At 51.0% G+C, this 20,687-nt stretch overlaps 5 protein-coding genes across 5 annotated transcripts; 3 read left to right on the top strand and 2 right to left on the bottom strand.

The window, feature by feature from the left end:
* Positions 1–1,083: 1,083 nt before the first annotated feature.
* YALI1_E25063g (uncharacterized protein) lies at positions 1,084–3,387 on the bottom strand (the record flags this gene model as incomplete). The annotated part of the gene is made up of 1 exon (XM_504214.3): positions 1,084–3,387. The coding sequence occupies one exon, from the start codon at positions 3,385–3,387 to the stop codon at positions 1,084–1,086; it is 2,304 nt and encodes a 767-aa protein (XP_504214.3).
* A 4,516-nt stretch (positions 3,388–7,903) lies between these two features.
* On the top strand, positions 7,904–13,084 carry YALI1_E25018g (uncharacterized protein; the record flags this gene model as incomplete). Its single annotated transcript, XM_066094401.2, has 1 exon — positions 7,904–13,084. One exon carries the CDS (start codon positions 7,904–7,906, stop codon positions 13,082–13,084), a length of 5,181 nt encoding a protein of 1,726 aa, XP_065950473.2.
* A 995-nt stretch (positions 13,085–14,079) lies between these two features.
* Positions 14,080–15,924, top strand: YALI1_E24956g (uncharacterized protein; the record flags this gene model as incomplete). The annotated part of the gene is made up of 1 exon (XM_504212.2): positions 14,080–15,924. The coding sequence occupies one exon, from the start codon at positions 14,080–14,082 to the stop codon at positions 15,922–15,924; it is 1,845 nt and encodes a 614-aa protein (XP_504212.2).
* A 1,612-nt stretch (positions 15,925–17,536) lies between these two features.
* On the top strand, positions 17,537–19,024 carry YALI1_E24922g (uncharacterized protein; the record flags this gene model as incomplete). Its single annotated transcript, XM_504211.2, has 1 exon — positions 17,537–19,024. One exon carries the CDS (start codon positions 17,537–17,539, stop codon positions 19,022–19,024), a length of 1,488 nt encoding a protein of 495 aa, XP_504211.1.
* Positions 19,025–19,489: 465 nt separating this feature from the next.
* Positions 19,490–20,332, bottom strand: YALI1_E24894g (uncharacterized protein; the record flags this gene model as incomplete). The annotated part of the gene is made up of 1 exon (XM_504210.3): positions 19,490–20,332. One exon carries the CDS (start codon positions 20,330–20,332, stop codon positions 19,490–19,492), a length of 843 nt encoding a protein of 280 aa, XP_504210.1.
* Between the last annotated feature and the right edge of the window lie 355 nt (positions 20,333–20,687).

The following is a 20,687-nucleotide window of genomic DNA, read 5'->3' as shown; positions in this document are numbered from 1 at the left end:
GAGACGTTGCACACTGAAAATCCACTGCAGAAACACCGGATGCAAATATTACCTTCGGAGTTTGATGGTGGAATGCATGATAGTGGGGGTGGAAGGTGACTACAGTAAAGGTAAGGGAAGCTAGCCAGAATGTAAGAAAAAAAGGGGAGTAACTTGTCTAAGACACATGGTCCAGTTTTTGACAATTACTTACACGAACAGCACTTTCCCTCCCTCTGTCGCTCTCTCTCACGTTATCATCACTCCTGTTCCGGCAGCACAGTTGAACCGCAGTTGGAGCGTTCACTGTCTGTCGTCGGGTTCATTGAGGGAGTCAGAGTAGAACGAGAGACACGTGGGAACGTGTCAGATCAATGCCGGGCAAACACACCCCACAGAAGCAACACAGCTCGCAATATCTCTCCCTGGAAGATTTACTTTCATATAACCGTAGTCATTGTAAATCGATAGAAGCCATGGCAGTCCACCTTGACCAGAGTACTGTACGCGAAGTCTTACGTCCACAGCAAGGAAGCACTTGCAAATGAATGATCCCTTTAAAGAGAAAGGACTTATTCAATACAAATGACAAGCACTCTTGTTTCGGAGGACTCCAGAAGTACAACAGACACATCCAGACCATGAAGACACATACCTTGAACCATCCACCTCGAACCACCCACCATGTCCAGAGACAACATGAAGACAACTCATACAACCAGTAATCTCCATAGAAACGAGGCACAAACTACTTTCATAGACCAAAGCAATTATCACATGCGATACTTCCAAGCGTGGATAATGCAATCTCTACTGATAGAGCTACTTGTACTGTAGTTACAAATGTCGATCGAGAACGGGAGTCAATATAATCGATACATGTGTGTATGTCCTCCTTATTGTTATATTTCCCAGTGCCAGTCACCTTTTTACCCCCATACTGACCAAACATTCAGTGGACATTCCACCCAACAAGCAACGACCTAATGGCACCATTTCACTGCGACTACAAGTACTCATACCTCGATCATTACTCACCATGTCTACTTCCACGCACACATCAATTAAAAACATTGTATACAATAAAAATCTCAATCTATTATGCTAAATAATTCTCGTTTCCTGCTGGGGAGCATCCCTGGAGTCAAACGAGGCACCCGAAGGCAAAGAATCTCGGAAAGAGTCACGCATGTTGTGGCGACTATGGTTGTTATGGTGCAGTTGCTGCTGCATGCTCAGATCATCGCTACTCTTGGTCTCAACGCCCAGCATTGAGTTGCTATCATCGTTGTCTCGGATCTCCTCCTCAAAAGGCAGATCGTGGCCCTCCTGGGCAGCGTTACCGAGGGCGTTGAACTCGTTGTCACCATGCAGACCGTCCTGGTTAGGCATAAAGTAGGCTCGGTCGTCCTTGGCGGGGTGGTATCGCTTGTCGGGGTTCTTGGACAAGATGGCAATGGTACAAGTGACAATAACAATGATCAACAACACCAGCGAAAAGGCGGCGTTAAGAATGAAGAAAATGACGCCCATGACCGACGACACTGACGCCGGCTGACCGTAGATGCGCGAAAAGAATGTGAATAGAAAAGAGTTGATCAGAGTCACAAGCGAAATGGCAATGTTGAGTGCGTTAGTTCGCTTGTCCATGTACGGCTTTCGCCAGCACAGCAGAGCAAAGTAGAAGAGCTCAATGATAAAGATGGCCATTGCCTGGGTCTTACCAGACTGCTGGCCATAAGCAATGAAAATAGCCTTGACAAAAGTGTAGGCCAGCTGCAGCACACAGTACCAGTAGTGGTTGGCGTTAAAGTGCAGATACATGAAGCCGTATCGATTGAGAATTCGGGGGTTGCCGAACAGCAGGTAAGCAGGGGTGTTGTGTTCTCGAATCGACTTTCGAGCAAAGTAGACGACCCGGAAACACACAAAGCAGAGAACACCGAGGGTCAGCACCAGGAAGAAGCAGGCCAGAACAATGACGGCAGCAGAGTCTCGAGTGTAGAACTCCCACAGAGAGAAGACGAGTAGCTGGGGGCAGAAAAGCAGCAGGGTTCGCGAAAGAGCTCCCTTCAGCAACAGTCTCTCCGAGCTGGCGTAGTAGTCGTGTCTGTATCCGTCCTGGTCATGCTCCTTCTGCTGGGAGTTGTCTCCATAGTACATGTTGGGGGCGGCTTCTCCTCCTCGCTTTCGCTGCAGACACAGCTGGAAGAGCTTGAAGACGCCGAAACAGATACCCAGCAGAATGCCAAACAGCACAAAGAAGGTGAAGGACGTGATGGTTCCCGAGGTCTGCTCGATGTGAGCGTCGTAGATGACTCGCAGAATACCTCTGAGCACCAGCAGGGTGGAAGAGGACTCGGGCGAGATATCCTCGAGCTGAGCTCGCTTGGAGAGCAGGTTCATGACGTGGTCAGGTGCCAGGTCACGGGCTCGAACACCAGAGGGATGGTAGCTGACCAGGTTACGAGTGTACCGGTCAGTGTTTCTGTACACGTTGGAGGCGGCGTCGTAGGTGGCCATGAACATGTGGTTGACGACCTTTCCGAGCACGGGGTTAAGTCGAGTGACGCGCTCGACGAACAGGTTTCGTCGCTGGACCAGAATGGAAATGGTCTTGTGGGTCAAGTAGAGAGTGGGGTTGCCGCCCGTTGACTGGATATACCATCTGAAAATCTTCTGCATGAAGGTGATTCGAATGAGACCGACAGACCAGGCAACGTTTTGGGCCCATGCTGCAGCCATGGGGGGCACTCGGGGCACGGCCTGCATGGTCAGAATGACGGTGGCCTGGAAGTAGTTGAAGAGAGAGACGGAGTTTGCTGCAATATGGGAGGCAGTGATGGAGTTTCCAAAGGTGGCAGCAAACGCAGCCACCAGCAGCCCGAGACCGGAAATGCAGGCGGTGACCCATTTGACGGCAGTGTGCTCTACGGTTTTGCCGTTGGTCATTTGGATGACGATACAGGCGACACGTTTGTCCGTGTCCAGCATGTATACACTTCCCACAATCATGAGATCGATATCGGGGAAGGTGAATCCCACTCCGGGAATCTGGTCCACATCGTGCTTGGACAGTGTGGCAGTGGACTCCAGGTCAATGTTTCCGGGGTACATGGGACACAGCTGTTGCAGCTTGTCGTTCGTGCAGGGGTCTACCTTGACGGAGTAGGCCATGAATCCGTAGGCCCACACGTCCAGGGTGGCGTAGACCCGGCCGGAAATGTCAGTCTTGGCCCGGATATTGTAGTCGACGGTTCTGTTGTCGGGAAAGAACTTGACGTCGAAAAAGTCGGCTGTGAAGGACGAGTTTTGCATGCAGGTGACGAGCGTGTCGGCCGACAGCTGACGCTCCTTAGCTAGCACCAGCGTCGCCAGCCAACATAGCAGTATGGCGGCGATTCTCATTGCGGCTGCCGTTTTCTAGCGAGGGAATGGGGTTGGTGGGTGGTGTTGGAAAAGGTGGTGAACAAGCGTCGGTTGGGTTGCAAATAGATTCTCTTCACTGTCTAAGGTTGCCGCAGCATGAGCGTTTTAACCTAACATAACAGAGGAGTCCCGGCAACCAGGCAAACCCAGTGTATAAAAATAGGGGTGGTGGGGATGTGGTTATGTAGAGATGGTTTTACCGGGCCATTAAGGGGTTGTGGGACCGGATATGGTGATGGGGGTTCATATAAGGGCGTCCGTGCGGACTCGTCGCAGCTCCCCCATCGCCCGTCAGTGCCCATTAGTCTTACATTAGACCATGCTTGGGCTGGGTCTTTAGACCTAACACAGTAGTAGGTTCGCAAGCGCCAAACTCTATCGTGTGGAGCCTACTTTGTTATTGCTGGTGAATGTTTGGCGAGACGAGGCTTAGTGGAGGCTAAAACAGGGGTCTTTTCAGGCGTGGCAGTATTATTTGCGGAGGTGTGGGTCGGTATTTGCAGCGCTTGAGCGGTCGTGCATTATCTGTGCGCGATACTGGGGGACATGACTGGCCATGTCGTCCAAATACCTATACTATTGCTTCCAGGCACGTCCCACCAACTAATTATAGATCGCCGGAATGTTCAGTCTTCAAGGTCATAAAGGCGAGTTAGAGTAGGGCTTCGGGCAAGAACTGAAATGTGGCTATACGTGTGGACAATGGATACAGGCCATGTTGAAATACCACCACAGCTACAAGAAGTTACAAGTAGTACTCGTTACACCGAAGGCTGGACTTGGCGCCAGCAGGAACTCCACAGATCCAAGGTACCCTGAACTGCACTCATCCCAATACGACTCCTTTCTCCGCCTGTTCTGACGCCTTGTGCATGTGGGACCTATATTTGGCCGTTGGTCTAGAGTGCCCTGGACTACCGGACTACCGGTGCCCTGGTAACCGAGACAAATAGAAATACCGTACGTACATGGCCAGCAACTCGTCACCAATAACTCAGCTCATCGTCTATCGCCCCGTCCCCTCTCCCCTCACTTGCTCCGCTTGTATTGCTGTATTGCTCAGGTTAGCGTGGCAGTTCTATTTTTACATTTCGGGGTAAAAAAATTTGCTGGCTCCTGACGAATTTCTCCACCAAAGCAAGCAAAGACTGAGTCTGAGCCAGAGCCTAAGCCGTCAATAGTTGGGCCTTGAACAGGGCGTTGCCCCAATGGATCAAAATGGTTCTTTATTGGGAAGACATCATGCCACGCCATCAAGAAGAGAGTCCATGGGTTGAGGTCAATTCATACAAGGTGATGAGGCCGTACTATTGTACAGTAACCTTCGAGCATGGTACGAGTACTTGTACGACTACGTACACTACAGTAGCTGGCACTACAGTTAGACCTTGCTATTGGCGATATATCGTGCTACTGATGGTGTACGGTATGTACGAGCAGCACCAATATAGGAGCGAGACCCATGTGTTCTTGCGCTGAAACCGTTCAGTTTATACCGCCATTACCGCACGCACACTGTATAAAGGTGGACTTTTTCTTTTGGCCCGCCGCCGGCTTTGCCAACGACGAAATTGCACATGACTGTGACCCCCTGTTTAATGCCTCATCTATGGATGAAAAGACATTTATACAGCAATAATAGCGACGAGAAAAATATGGTGCACAGAAATAATTGCGCCTCAATACGAGTACTTGTACCGTACGAGTATAGTAATTTTTTTTGTCGAAAACAGGGCATACTATGTCACAGTTGATTAGCAAGCAAATGGGGGGTTGGTGGACACGATCATATTTAGCGCGGTCCATATTGAGCACACCAGTGTGAGTCTTGTATCTAATTACTACAAGTACTGTACGTAGAGTAACTTATTCCCACAGTCGGCCACTGTCTCACCCACAACCGGGTAACCGCACTACCCCCCTTCATTGTACGACAGCACCGGGTAACTCTTATTGTCTGTTGTCTGTTAATATCAACCCAAATCCGACGTTTCTAGACGTGTGTCGGCTGTCTTGTCACGTGGACCCTGCAGGAGGAGATGTGGAAAGAAGTTAGCACAATCAAAGGCAGCAGGCGGTGTTTTGGGCCCCTGACAGAGCCCATGCAATGGGGTACGCGTGCCTGAAACTGCCCTATTCCACACGAGATCTCATCGGCACGCCAATCACATGTGTTTCTGCCTTCATTCCGCCGCCAGATAGTCCCGTTCCCCTCAACCATATTTCGGAGCTGAGATTTGCAATTTACGGTTTTAGTTGGGAGCCAACCTACCTGTGAGCTATATTTAGATGGTCCCAACTGGGCACAGATCGGCGCTGATAGCCCTGGTATGTCTTCATTTCCGGCAGGAATGGTGCGCGGAAATGAGCGTGAAATGTGGTGGGGGGCCCGCGGACGAGACAGAAACCCCCCACCGGCGGCTCTGCTGGTGTCGGAGAGGGGATCGCGCCCACAGCAAACATGGAGCCTCTGCCATAAAAATCCAGGCCCTACGTGCCTACTCCATACTGTACTTGTCAGCACAAGGGTATGCACATTCACCACGTTGCGCGTGCATGGATTACTAAGTGGTGCCTGTGTGTGTGTGTCGCCACCTTTGTTGCAACAAGGCAATTCTGAAACGTTAAGGGCGTCAAGGCCAAGACACAACCCAAAGAGACCCTGGCCAATCCCAAAGGAGAAGGACGGGGTGTTTGCCTGAGATAGCTAAGATAGATGGGGCGTGTTTGGGGGACGACGCAATGGCGGTCTAAACGGTGTCGGCAGCCATCTCCCGTTTGCCTGCTTCCTTCTGTAGACCCATTTACGCTGTACAACCACGCACCAGCCATGCGCCAAATCAATTAACAGCCGTCGACACTGTATAGTTGGCACCTGAAAGGGAGAGAGACTGACCCTCACTCCCACCCACCCAGGACGACAGGGCTTGCGCTACTTGCGAGGAAGGAGTAATTAGCACGGAGCTGTCGCGTGGCTGAACCGACACAAATGAGCCAAACCAAACGCTCGTCTTCGTCCCTACAAAATACACTCGTCTTGCTTCTCTACGGCCCTTTTTTGCTGGGAATTTCAGCCGGCCACGTCGGCTCATTCCAGGAACGCAAATTTTACTTTGAGCCGGCACGGGAAACGCAAATAGCACGCGCCCAAAGTTGCGCAGGAGGGTGGTCGCAGTTAAGGGGGAAGGGCTTCTAGAAGTAGAGCCGTCGAGTAGACAGCATGTGTAGCGGTCTTTGCGGCGAAAACAGGCCGCTGAAACACCCAAAGACACAAAAGAGAGACAAAATACAAACTAGCAAGTGTGATAATCCTACCCTCGAGGGTCTGCTTCCGCCCGCCTGTCTCGTTGTATCACCTCAACCATCTCGGTTGCGCGTCTAAGGTTCAAAAGCTTTGTGCGTCTAAACTAGTTTCAGTTTGCTCCTTGGGAATTTCGGATATGGTGTGCCTTTATTCCCATCTCTTGAGATTTTCTTTCCTTTCACGACTCTGATTCTTCACTGTTGCACTTGTCGCGGGCAATTTGAAATTCGTGGTTAAGTGAGTATTCCGACGGAGGAGGACACGGCGAGGACTTTGGCAGCGGATTCAGAGGTCCCAGAACCTCGCATCACCGTCGTTGTCGTCGCTGCTATTTTGGGAACCACGCTCGACTCGCTTATCAGGAGAAGTCGCCATATCACTATCGTGATAGAGTGGCATGTGGTGGATGGCGGTAATTCGACAACCTGAGAGCGGTGTCTAGTACCATGGCAGTTAAGGCAGCAACAGCTCCAGTAGCCCCAGCAACTCCACCATCTCTCCAAAAGCCCTGTCGACAACTTCAACGTGGGTGCTTTTTTTAGCACAGCCCCGAACATTACTAACGCAGTGTCATACGACTACAACTACGACTACCAGCAACCGGGCCAGCAGGGCGGTGACGGCCAGCACAACGGCCAGAACCAGCAGCACCCCGGTCAGCAGGAATATTATGACGACTACTACGACGACGGATACGGCAACCAGTACGGTGCCCAGGAGGGCTACCAGGAGGGTGTGGATCAGCACGGCAACCCCTACCAGCACGACCCCCACGCCGGTGTCGCCGCCGCTACCTCTGGCGGCTACCGAAACGTGAAGGACGACGGCTCTGAGACCTTCTCCGACTTCACCGAACAGAATGGCCAGGGTTACAACCAGTACAACCAGGGTTACAACCAGGGCCAGTACAACCAGGGCTACCAGGGCCAGTACAACCAGGGCTACGGTGGCTACGACCAGTATGGCCAGTACAACGACGCTTCCCAGATTTCCTTCCGGTCGTCTGGCGCTTCCACCCCCATCTACGGCCTCGACTACGCTGCTTCCCAGCAGGGCATTGGCGCCGGCTCCGGACACTCCCGAGAGCCCTACCCTGCCTGGTCTGCCGACAACCAGGTCCCTGTGACCAAGGAGGAGATTGAGGATGTCTTCATCGACCTCACCAACAAATTTGGTTTCCAGCGAGACTCCATGCGAAACATGTACGACTTCCTCATGGTTCTGCTCGACTCTCGATCGTCTCGAATGACCCCCAACCAGGCTCTGCTCTCTCTGCACGCCGACTACATTGGAGGTGACAACGCCAACTACCGAAAGTGGTACTTTGCTGCTCAGTTGGATCTCGACGACGACATTGGATTCCGAAACATGAAGCTCGGAAAGACCAACAAGCGAACCCGAAAGGCTCGAAAGAAGTTCCGAAAGGAGATGCAGGACCCTGACGCTGATCCTGCCAAGACTCTGGAGGAGATTGAGGGTGACAACTCCCTCGAGGCTGCCGAGTACCGATGGAAGACCAAGATGAACGCTCTGTCTCCTCTGGAGCGAGTGCGACACATTGCTCTTTGGCTGCTCTGTTGGGGTGAGGCCAACCAGGTTCGATTCACCCCCGAGTGCCTCTGTTTCATCTTCAAGTGTGCCGACGACTACTACACCTCCGCCGAGTGCCAGCAGCGAGTTGAGCCCGTTGAGGAGGGTGACTACCTTAACCGAATTATCACCCCTCTCTACCGGTTCATCCGAGGCCAGGGTTATGAGATTTTCGACGGTAAGTTTGTCAAGCGAGAGCGAGACCACAACAAGGTCATTGGTTACGATGATGTCAACCAGCTCTTCTGGTACCCCGAAGGTATTGAGCGAATCACCTTCGAGGACGAGTCTCGACTCGTTGACGTGCCTCAGTCCGAGCGATACATGAAACTCGGTGACGTTATCTGGGACAAGGTCTTCTTCAAGACATACAAGGAGACCCGATCCTGGTTCCACGTGTTCGTCAACTTCAACCGAATCTGGATTATCCACGTCACCTTCTACTGGTACTACGCCTCCTTCAACTCTCCCACTCTCTACATGAAGAACTACGTCCCCACTCTTGACAACCATCCTCCTCCTGCCTGTAAGTGGGGAGCTGGTGCCATTGGTGGTGTGATCGCCACCGGTCTGCAGATTATCGCTACTCTTTCCGAGTGGGCCTTTGTGCCTCGAAAGTGGGCCGGTGCTCAGCATCTTACTCGACGTCTCATGTTTTTGATTGGTATCCTCATTGTCAACCTGGTTGCTCCGGTTTACGTCCTTGGTGTGGTTGGTACCACCCATGAGTCGACCTCTGCTCTGGCTGTTGGTATTGTTGGATTCATCATCTCGATCTTCACCTTTATCTTCTTCTCCATCATGCCTCTGGGTGGCCTATTCACCTCGTACATGAAGAAGAGCACTCGTCGATATGTTGCATCTCAGACCTTCACCAACTCGTACCCTCGACTCGAGTTCCACGACAAGATTATGTCTTATCTTCTGTGGGTCTGTGTCTTTGGTGCCAAGCTCTCCGAGTCCTACTACTTCCTGATTCTGTCTCTGCGAGATCCCATTCGAGATCTTTCTCAGATGAAGATGCGATGTTTCGGAGAGAAGTGGTTTGGTGTAGAGTACCATGACGCTCTCTGTAAGGTGCAGCCTCAGATTACTCTCGGCCTCATGTACGCTACCGATCTGATTCTTTTCTTCCTCGATACCTACCTCTGGTACATTATCTGCAACACCATTTTCTCGGTCGCTCGATCCTTCTATCTGGGTATTTCCATTTGGACTCCTTGGAGAAACATTTTCTCCCGACTGCCCAAGCGAATTTACTCTAAGATTCTTGCCACCACTGATATGGAGATTAAGTACAAGCCTAAGGTGTTGATTTCTCAGATCTGGAACGCCATTGTCATTTCCATGTACCGAGAGCATCTGCTGGCTATTGAGCACGTGCAGAAGCTTCTCTACCACCAGGTTCCCTCTGAGGTTGAGGGTAAGCGAACTCTTCGAGCTCCTACCTTCTTCATCACCCAGGACGATCATGCCTTTGAGACCGAGTTCTTCCCCCGAAACTCTGAGGCTGAGCGACGAATCTCCTTCTTCGCCCAGTCCCTGTCTACTCCCATCCCCGAGCCACTCCCCGTTGACAACATGCCTACTTTCTCTGTTCTTGTGCCCCACTACTCTGAAAAGATTCTCCTGTCTCTGCGTGAGATTATCCGAGAAGACGATCAGTTCTCTCGAGTCACTCTTCTTGAGTACTTGAAGCAGCTGCATCCCGTCGAGTGGGACTGTTTCGTTAAGGACACCAAGATTCTGGCTGAGGAGACTGCCGGCTTTGGCGAGGGTTCTAATGACGACCTGGCTGAGAAGGACTCTGACGAGGTGAAGGCCAAGATTGATGATCTGCCCTTCTACTGTATTGGTTTCAAGTCTGCTGCTCCCGAGTACACTCTTCGAACTCGAATCTGGGCTTCTCTCCGATCCCAGACTCTGTACCGAACTGTGTCCGGTTTCATGAACTACTCTCGAGCCATCAAGCTGCTGTACCGAGTCGAGAATCCCGAGGTCGTGCAGATGTTTGGCGGTAACACCGAGAAGCTGGAGCGAGAGCTCGAGCGAATGGCCCGACGAAAGTTCAAGTTCATTGTGTCCATGCAGCGACTTACCAAGTTCAAGCCTGATGAGATGGAGAACACCGAGTTCCTCCTGCGTGCCTACCCCGATCTGCAGATTGCCTACCTTGACGAGGAGCCTCCTCTCAACGAGGGCGAGGAGCCTCGACTTTTCTCTGCTCTGATTGATGGTCACTGTGAGATTCTCGAGAACGGCCGACGACGACCTAAGTTCCGAATTCAGCTTTCCGGTAACCCCATTCTTGGTGATGGTAAGTCTGATAACCAGAACCACGCTCTGATTTTCCACCGAGGTGAGTACATCCAGCTGATCGATGCTAACCAGGATAACTACCTGGAGGAGTGTCTTAAGATCCGATCCGTGCTTGCTGAGTTCGAGGAGCTCAACGTCGAGAACGTCAACATGTCGCCCTACACTCCTGGTGTCAACAACAAGACCCCCTGTCCCGTTGCCATTCTTGGTGCCCGAGAGTACATTTTCTCTGAGAACATTGGTATTCTTGGTGATATTGCCGCCGGTAAGGAACAGACGTTCGGTACCCTGTTTGCCCGAACTCTTGCTCAGATTGGTGGTAAGCTCCATTACGGTCATCCTGATTTCCTAAACTCGATTTTCATGTGTACACGAGGTGGTGTTTCCAAGGCTCAGAAGGGTCTGCATCTTAACGAGGATATTTACGCAGGTATGAATGCTCTGTTGCGAGGTGGTCGAATCAAGCACTGTGAGTACTACCAGTGTGGTAAGGGTCGAGATCTTGGTTTTGGATCCATTCTGAACTTCACAACCAAGATTGGTACTGGTATGGGTGAGCAGATGCTTTCTCGAGAGTACTACTACCTTGGTACTCAGCTGCCTCTTGATCGATTCCTGTCTTTCTTCTACGCCCATCCTGGATTCCATATCAATAACTTGCTCATTATCACCTCTGTGCAGATGTTCATGATTGTTATGATGTCCATTGGTCCTCTTGCTCACGAGACTAAGGAGACTATCTGTTGGTACGACAAGGACAAGCCCATCACTGATCCTCAGACTCCTGTTGGTTGCTACAACCTCAAGCCCGTCCTGGATTGGATTCGACGATGTGTTCTTTCTATCTTCATTGTTTTCTTCATCTCTTTCGTCCCCCTTGTTGTTCAGGAGCTTACCGAGCGTGGTGTGTTCCGAGCTGCTTTCCGATTTGCCCGACATTTCATGTCTCTTTCGCCTCTGTTCGAAGTGTTTGTTTGTCAGGTGTATGCCAACTCTTTCATCAACGATTTGGCCTTTGGAGGTGCTCGATATATTGCCACCGGTCGAGGTTTCGCCACTGCTCGCCTTCCCTTCAGTGTGCTCTACTCTCGTTTTGCAGGTGACTCCATTTACCTTGGTGCTCGATCTACGCTCATGCTTCTGTTTGGTACCATTGCCATGTGGCAGGCTGCTCTTCTGTGGTTCTGGGTGACTCTGATTGCCATGTGCATCTCACCCTTCGTCTTCAACCCTCATCAGTTTGCCTGGACCGACTTCTTCATTGACTACCGTGACTTCATTCGATGGCTGTCTCGAGGTAACGCCAAGTGGCACAAGAACTCTTGGATTGGTTACGTTCGATTGACCCGAACTCGAATCACCGGTTACAAGAGGAAGGTGCTTGGCGATGAGTCTGAGAAGGGTGCCGGAGATCTGTCTCGAGCTGGAATCTCCAACGTGTTCATCACCGAGATTTTCCTGCCCCTGATTGTCGCTGCCTTCTGCTTCTGTGGTTTCACATTCATTAATGCTCAGACTGGTGTTGCCGAGCCCGTGATTGTCAACTCCATTCTGCGAATTGTCATTTGCGCCATTGGCCCCATTGTCATTAACGCCGGTCTTCTTCTGGTGCTTGTGTGTATCTCTTGTTGTGCTGGTCCCATGCTTGGTCTGTGTTGCAAGAAGACTGGTCCCGTCATGGCTGGTATTGCCCACGGTATTGCCGTTATCATTCATCTCATCTTCTTCGAGCTCATGTGGTTCTTTGAGGGATGGTCTTTCGTCAAGGGTCTGTGTGGTACTGTTACTGCGATTGCCATCATGCGACTTATCTTCAACATTCTGACCATTCTCTGTCTTACCCGAGAATTCAAGCATGACCATGCCAACCAGGCCTGGTGGACTGGTAAGTGGTACGGCGCTGGTCTTGGATGGGCTTCTATTTCCCAGCCCTTCCGAGAGTTTGTCTGTAAGCTCATTGAGATGTCACTGTTTGCTGGTGACTTCTACCTGGGCCACTGGCTGCTCTTCTTCCAGCTTCCTGTGCTCTGTGTGCCTTACATCGACAAGTGGCACTCCATGATGCTCTTCTGGCTGCGACCCTCTCGACAGATCCGACCTCCGATTTTCTCTCTGAAGCAGAACCAGCTCAGAAAGCGAATTGTTAAGAAGTATGCTACCCTCTACTTCATCATTCTGATCATCTTCCTTGTCGTGCTGATTGCTCCTGCTGTTGCTGGCCCCACTATGAGCATGGACTCTCTCGAGTCTCTGGCTGGTGGCAAGGCTGATAACGACTCCATTCAGGACACTAACATTCTGAAGGGTCTTATCCAGGTGCGATCTCAGAACCAGAACGATACTGGACGGTGCAGCACTGGTAACGGTACTGAGTGTCTCCTGCCTACTACTGGCTCTTGGTCTACCCATGTGTGGTGGACTTTCACCCCCTCCCACACCACATCCTACTCGACCAAGCCATAGACGGCGTGATAGGTGGATTGGAAATATTTTATTGATTATTGAATAGAGAATAAATGTATGGATATTATGGTAACTCATGACTTTTAGTGTGACATCATTGACAACAAAGTACCGATAGCATTTAATTGTAGAGGTCGAAGGCATGTGTGTAGACTTTTAATAGACATTGGTGTACTTGTGGGTCTGTTTTTTCGCTTGTATTCAACTTGTATTGCCCTAAGGTCAATGTTATTTATGGTGATGATCTCTGATGTCGCAATCATGTCAAATCTTTGTTCATGTTGACGCCTCTAGTATCGGTTTTAACAGGTTTGGCGGAGGTTTGTATCTATATCTTCTGTGTAATTAATGGGAATCTATCTGTTTTGTCGTAACTGTGCTGTTTGGAGAAACTGGCAGTCTTGTCAGGTTGCTGCAATGATACGGCAGTGTCGTTTATCGGACTATTCTTCAAAAAAAGGAAAAAAGAAAATAGATGCGGGGACGTCACGATAAGTTGATTATTCCTATCTCACACCAACAATCAACTCCAGTGATATATTTTGGTGTCTAACACGAGCTTGGAACTCTGCCTGTCAGTGGCTTGGTCTTACTTTGGCTATTCAGTGGCTATCGCGTAATGCAGTGATGCTACTGTACACCCGAATGATATGGTAGTTGAAGGTGGAGGACTACTGTACATGGTGGTTGCAGATTTAGTTGTTTGGAAACCTGGGGACCATATCATCAACCGAATATGCCTCAATTACTGTTGTTGTTGTCATAACATCAAGGTCCTCTCATTTACTCTCTCTCTCTCTCTCTCTCTCTCTCTCTCTCTCTCCCTCGTCTAGTCGAAGGTTGTGTGGCTTAAGCACGACAGAGATAGGGTCTGATGAGACGGACTGGTAATTACAGCCACCGAAGCCACGTAATGGGGGTGAATCTAGTGGCTAACGATATATAACGTCTATATAAAGACATTGTCAGCTCAATTGACATGTACGCTTCTTATCATGTCGAGCAAAAACGGAACTGGACACACTGACACTTCTGGGGTGGACAAGGAGGAGCTCATCTCCCGATTTGAGCACCTCAACAACCTCGAGCCTTCTGAATGGGCCGAAAAGATTCTTTCTCGTCCACCTCTGGGTCGAGACGCCGTCAAAGTCGTGATATCTGGAGCTGGACTCGCAGGTATCACCACTGGCATCATTCTGTCCAACAAAGTTGACAACATTGATCTGACGATTCTGGAGCGAAGCCCCGAGTCTGGCGGTGTTTGGTTCGACAATCATTATCCAGGCGTCGCCTGTGATGTCCCTTCTCACGCGTACCAGCTTTCGTTTGACCCCAAGAAGGACTGGAATCGGGCCTACGCCAAAGGACCCGACATCAAACGGTACTGGCAATCTCGAGCCAAGAAGTACGGTCTGGAGAACAAGATCAAGTTCCGCCACAACATTGACGAGGCCAAATGGGACGAAAAGACTCATCAGTGGGTTCTCCAGGTGGAAGAACTGGAAGCCAGGAAGAAGAGTGAGATTCGAACAGACATCTTCATCTCGTCTTCGGGTTCCCTTAACAACCCCCGATACCCTCCCCACCAGCCGGGCTTTGACTCGTTCCAGGGAATCAAGTTCCATCCTCAGAAGTGGCCTGAAGGGCTAGACTTGACTGGTAAACGGGTTGCACTGATTGGAAATGGAGCTACTGGAGTCCAGATCCTTCCTCAGATTGCCGAGAAGGCTGCTCATGTCGACCACTACGCCAAGTCCGCCACCTGGATTGGACACACTCTGTATGGCAAGGGCGTGCCTGGATACGTGGATTACACCGATGAAGAAATTAAGGCGATCGAGACAGACGAGGAATACCACAAGTTCCGAAAGGCTCTCCATACCAAGATTGGAGGCAAGTACAATTACTTCTTCTACGGAACTCCAGCCTTCAGAGAGGGTATCAAAGAGCTCCTTGCTATTGCGTGGCTGCGAGTTGGTAAAGATCCCGAGCTGTTCAAGAAGGTCATTCCCCTCTACACCCCGGGTCCGAGACGTCTTCTGCCTGCTCCTGGCTATCTGGAGGCTCTGACAAGATCCAATGTTGACTATCATCTGGGAGAGGTCAAAGAGTTCACCAAGGACGGAGTGATTGGCTTTGATGGCGTTGAACGGAAGGTAGACGTTGTCATTGCTGCCACTGGATACATCAAGTCCAATGGACAGGGATTCACCCCCAACTTTGACATCATTGGTCAAGACGGATACACTCTGAGAGAACACTTTTCTCCTCTCGAGTCCAAGCTGGGTTACTCGGCCTCATACCTTGGTCTATCTGCTCCAGGCTTCCCCAATTTCTTCTACACGCTCTCTGTCAACTCGTACATTCCCGAGACTACTGCTCCTGTGACCGCCGAAGTCCAGGCCTCGTACATTGCTCGAGTGATTCGAAAGAAGCAGCTTGAGAAGATCTTGTCCATCGTGCCGTCTCTGGAAGCTACCAAGGCGTTCAATCGACGTCTTGCCGAGCTGTCCGAAGCCGTCTCTCTTACCAAGGGAACAGGTATTTACAGCGAGAGAACTCGAGATGGAGACAGTCGATTGAAGATTGCCTGGCCCGGATCTGTGTCTCATGCTGTGGCTGTTCTGCGTGAGCCTCGCTGGGAAGACTACGACTATGAGTACGAGGACAATGATGATCCGTTTGCGTACTTTGGGTCTGGCAAGACCTGGATTGATGATCACGAGGGCGACAGGACGTTTTACTTGTCTGAGCCGGGCTCAATCACTGCCCGTAATCTCCACGAGGGTTGGATTTCCGTACCCTCAGACGGTCCTCCCAGTGCCCCTCATTCAAAGTGATTAGATGTGTATGTACTGTACGAGTACACTAATAACCGAGTAATTGATAGACAAATAATGGGATTGTAGTAACTGAGGTGAAAGTAGTTTCGCCAAAAAGATGGCCCGAGAACCAACAATAATCAGAACAATTGACCGAGTATAGACTGGCAAAGCCCTGCAGCTGGAGAAAATACACCATACCATAACAATGTTTGTAGCTACTGTAGCACCATCATTGTGCGTGTACTAAGCGAGACCTTCATAACATACTAACACTTCTATCAATATGGTTGAGTGACTCCTGTCTCAAAAACGTATTAAACGTGGCATACCGTGCCGTACCAGTTATGTACGAAGCGGGGAACGGAGATTGATAATATGTTTTTCCAACGGAACAAATCGGCTGCAGCCAGTCTTTATGGTGAGACTTTTTAGTGTGGCTCCGAAAAGCGGAAAGTGAACTCTACACGCCTTGGGGGTTTGGGAACAGGTGGGGTAAGCGATATCGGCGGCCAGGGAGAGACACAACAGGGAGAAGACGGAGAGTCCGAGTTTTTGGCCGTTCAATTTCGTCCTCTATCAAACACGCCCGCAAGAACTAATACTAGTACCGGCTCACCGACGCCGGATCTGTTGCACGTGCTTATACACGGCACTTCGCCTTATCGCTTGTCGCGGTGTGCTACACTGGTGCTTATCTCCAACGTCAACCTTACCTCTATTAACACTCGGTCTCTCAAGTGCGAGCCGTTGAAGATTGAGCCAGACATGCGAGAATGGGGCAGTTGGATGCGTTATAAGGGACAGCCTGGATTGTACCAGTAGATATAGCACTCTGTACACGGCGGTTGTGTTCAAACTGCCCAGCTTCCCCGCCACGGCTATCAGGGAGGTCACTTGGGTTCCCCTCTCAAATGACCCCTCCTACAGTAACGCCATGGACAGCGCCAGGTCAGGATCCGTTGCTTCATGTGCATCTAGAGCAGGTGAGATGGGGTAACACTGGCACAACAGAACAGATTGTGGATGTGGAAGTGGAAGTGGACACTTTGGAACCGGTAGGTGAGAGCACATGGATATTTACTCGCTCCATACAAACATTCCATGTCGCCCAACCACCCCAGATTTATATACCGAACACCAATCTTCACGTCACATCCAGCGGCAATCGATGTGCTCAATATCCGTGGTCCAACAAGTGCAAGGGGCGCGCTAAGGTTCTGGCACCTCTACAGCAGGGCAACGGAAAGTTTCATGGAGGAAACGGCATTGGGACCCCGAACCCGAAACCCCCCCCCCCACACCAGCGGCTTAAATTGGCGGTTTCGCTGCATGTTGAGTCACAACACCTGTGCCGTAGCAGGTTTACGGTCAGAGTAGTATGTCGAAACAAGTGGGGGACTTTCTGGTCTATATATACTTGTATGTACCCCCCAGTTCTGCCATGTCGTAACTCTACTACAAGGTACAGATCAAACCCGACCCATTTAAAGTCGTGACTATTAACCGCACAAAAGAGACTACAGCCTATAGTGTGCATATAACGACATATAAAGATACCGGTGCACCCCAACTTCCCAACTCTTGTTTCTCCAACATCTCGTACAACACCAAAAGCACGACTACAAAGATGACCTCCGACAACAAGCCTCTCGCCAAGGACCTCTCCCACCTGCTCTCCACCGAGGCCAAGTCCCGAAAGGAGTCCAACCTCAAGGCCGCCTTTGTGTACAAGGCCGACCCCTCCATTGCCTTCCTCGGAGGAGGACTGCCTCTGCCCTCCTTCTTCCCCTTTGACAATGTGACCGTCGATACCCCCAAGCCTCCCTTCAAGAACACCATCATCGCCGACGTGAACTCTCTCAAGGAGGACGAGCTCACCAAGGTCCATGTCCCCAAGGACCCCTCTCGAGCCGGCAAGACCGATCTGCCTCTCGCACAGACCCTGCAGTACGGTCTGTCTGGCGGCGCCCAGTCTCTGATCGACTTCATCAAGGAGCACACCACCATGATCCACAACATTCCTTACAAGAACTGGGACATTTGTGCCACCACCGGAAACACCAATGCCTGGGACTCCGTGCTACGAACCTTCACCAACCCCGGTGACTCCATTCTGTGTGAGGAGTTCTCCTTCTCCTCCGCCATCGAGTGTGCCCACGGCCAGCAGATCAAGGTCATCCCCGCCAAGGTTGATCTGGAGGGTCTCCTCCCCGACGCTCTGGACGAACAGCTCAACAACTGGGTCGGAGCCAAGCCTAAGCTGCTCTACACCATCCCCACCGGCCAGAACCCCACCGGAGGAAACATGCCTGCCGACCGACGAGAGGCCGTCTACAAGGTGTGCCAGAAGCACGACATTCTCATCATCGAGGACGAGCCCTACTACTTCCTGCAGATGGACGAGTTCAAGCAGGATCAGGCTGCCCGAAACTACGAGCAGCTTGAGGACCACGACACCTTCCTCAAGTCTCTGGTTGCTTCCTACCTCAACTTTGATACCGACGGACGAGTTCTGCGACTCGACTCCTACTCCAAGGTTCTGGCTCCTGGAACCCGATTCGGCTGGATCGTCGCCCAGGACACCTTCATTGAGCGATTCCTGCGACTGCACGAGGTCTCCATCCAGTTCCCCTGCGGTTTCACCCAGTCCATTCTCTACGGCATGCTGTCCCGATGGGGCCAGACCGGCTACCTTGACTGGCTCATCAACCTCAAGAAGGAATACTCCATCAAGCGCGACGGCGCCATGGACGCCATGGAGAAGTACATGCCCAAGGAGATTGCTGAGTGGATCGCTCCTACTGCTGGTATGTTCTTCTGGTTCCAGATTGACGGCTCCAAGCACCCCGAGTTTGCCTCCAAGTTCAACTCTGACCCCGCCAAGCTCGAGCTCTACCTCTACGAGCAGGGTGTGAAGAACAAGGCCCTGCTGATCCCCGGCCAGTGGTTCCGATCCGAGGATGTCACTGAGCCTCCTCAGAAGCCTCTCCCCGTGACTGAGGCGGAAAAGTCTCTGCTCTTTTTCCGGGGCACCTACGCCGCAGTCCCCACTGAGACTGTCGATGACGGTGTCAAGCGATTCGCCGAAGTCGTCAAGCGAGAGTTCCAGCTTTAATTGGGTGATAAAAGTGTTTTATATATAGATGTGTATAGTTAGAACGGAGCAGGTAATGGTTTATATGGAAGTGTAGGTGAGTTTCATTTACTGTATCGCATTTTGGCTGTGGCTTGCAACGAACCATGGTAACGAGTAGACTCAATCTAAGATTAGACCTGATAACCTCAGAGGTGTTCTCCTTAACGGTTTGAATGACTCGGCTCGAATATATTCCGTGATGTCATAAGTACACTAGCAAATATAACTGTCTGGTGCTTGGCGTAAGTTGCGTGGTCTTACCATCCTAACGTTGTCATACCAATTCGCTAGGACCTGAGCCCTCGCTTTGTCTATCCAGCTATTCACTATATACCATTAATATATATTTTCCTTCGTCGTTTCCGTTACTGTACCATACATGTGGGAGAGAGACCGAGTAATGCAAGAAACAGGCCGTCGTCTCCGTGAGTGTGCAATCTATAGTTATGCTGCCTCCACCTGTGGCTGGGCAGATGGAGACCGAGACTGCGACTGCTGCGACTGCGACTTGGTCTGTGACTGCTGCGACTGCACCGACGGCGTGCTATTGTTAGGTTGCGCCTTGAGCTGCTGTATGTTTTGCTGCTCCTTGTTGTACTGCTGGATTCGCTTGTTCATCTCCTGCCGCTGTTTGTCCTGCCATCGGGCCCACTTTGCGTGCTCGTGCATCTTGAATCCAAAGATTGTGGGGACGTGTCTCTCGTTGGTCTTGGTGGGAAGCAGTTGGGGGAAGGCCTGCAAAATCATGGCCGGGAAGGACGTTCCAAAGTAGGCGCCGTCAATGTTGGCGTGGCGGGTGGACTTGGGGATGTATAGGTCCTCGCACTTGGTGCAGTACAGCTTGACGGACGACTGGCCAGCCACGTCGTACAAACCCACGGGCAGCAGCGGGTTGAAGTAACAGTTGACACGGGGACACTTGCCAAAGTGGGCCAGCTTGTATTTCTCCATCATTTTTGTGAGGCCACGGGGGGTCAGAATGTACCGGGCATGGATGAGCCCGTAGAGATGTTTGGCATCGGCATCAATCTCCTGACGAACGGGGTCCTGGAACGAGTCCAGATCCAGCGCGTCTGTGATGAGCTCGGCGGCGTATTGTAGATGGGACACCTCAGTCGAGAGACCCGTGAGATTGAATCTGTCGGTGATGAAATCCTCGTCCACCTCGCAGAAGTACTCGTTTCCCTTGGCCCGCAGGAACCAGTCGACCCAGTACTCCTCGGATAGACCCGACTCGGAGCCGTCAGTGTAGTAGTCCACCTTTTGGTCGATGCTTTTGTCTCCCATAGTGGCGTTGGTGTGTGTATTCAGGTGGAGAGAGATGTCGTGAGAATTTTGGGTTATTGGAGTTGGGAGAGGACAGAGAGCACCTTGGAGATGAGCGATTAGCAGTAGATAGCGGTATGGACGGTTGTTAGGGTCATGGTTGAAGGTGTAAGATCAAAAATAGAGATTTTTTTAATCACCTTGTGTGTCTTCTTTCACCTCCTCCTATACTGTCTCTACCCCTATAGCTGCCATATCCATATTTGCATCTTGTCACGGCATACAAGTGAGAGTTCTACAATATGATGTAGTCATACTGTCAATCCAGTTTGTGCCAAGGCTTGTGTATTACTGTATTATTAGCAGTAAACCGAAT

Source organism: Yarrowia lipolytica, chromosome 1E, assembly GCF_001761485.1.
Source record: "Yarrowia lipolytica chromosome 1E, complete sequence".
In the NCBI taxonomy this organism is placed as follows: domain Eukaryota; kingdom Fungi; phylum Ascomycota; class Dipodascomycetes; order Dipodascales; genus Yarrowia; species Yarrowia lipolytica.
The sequence above is the reverse complement of the archived record's forward strand: the minus strand, read 5'-3'. Positions and strand labels throughout refer to the sequence as shown.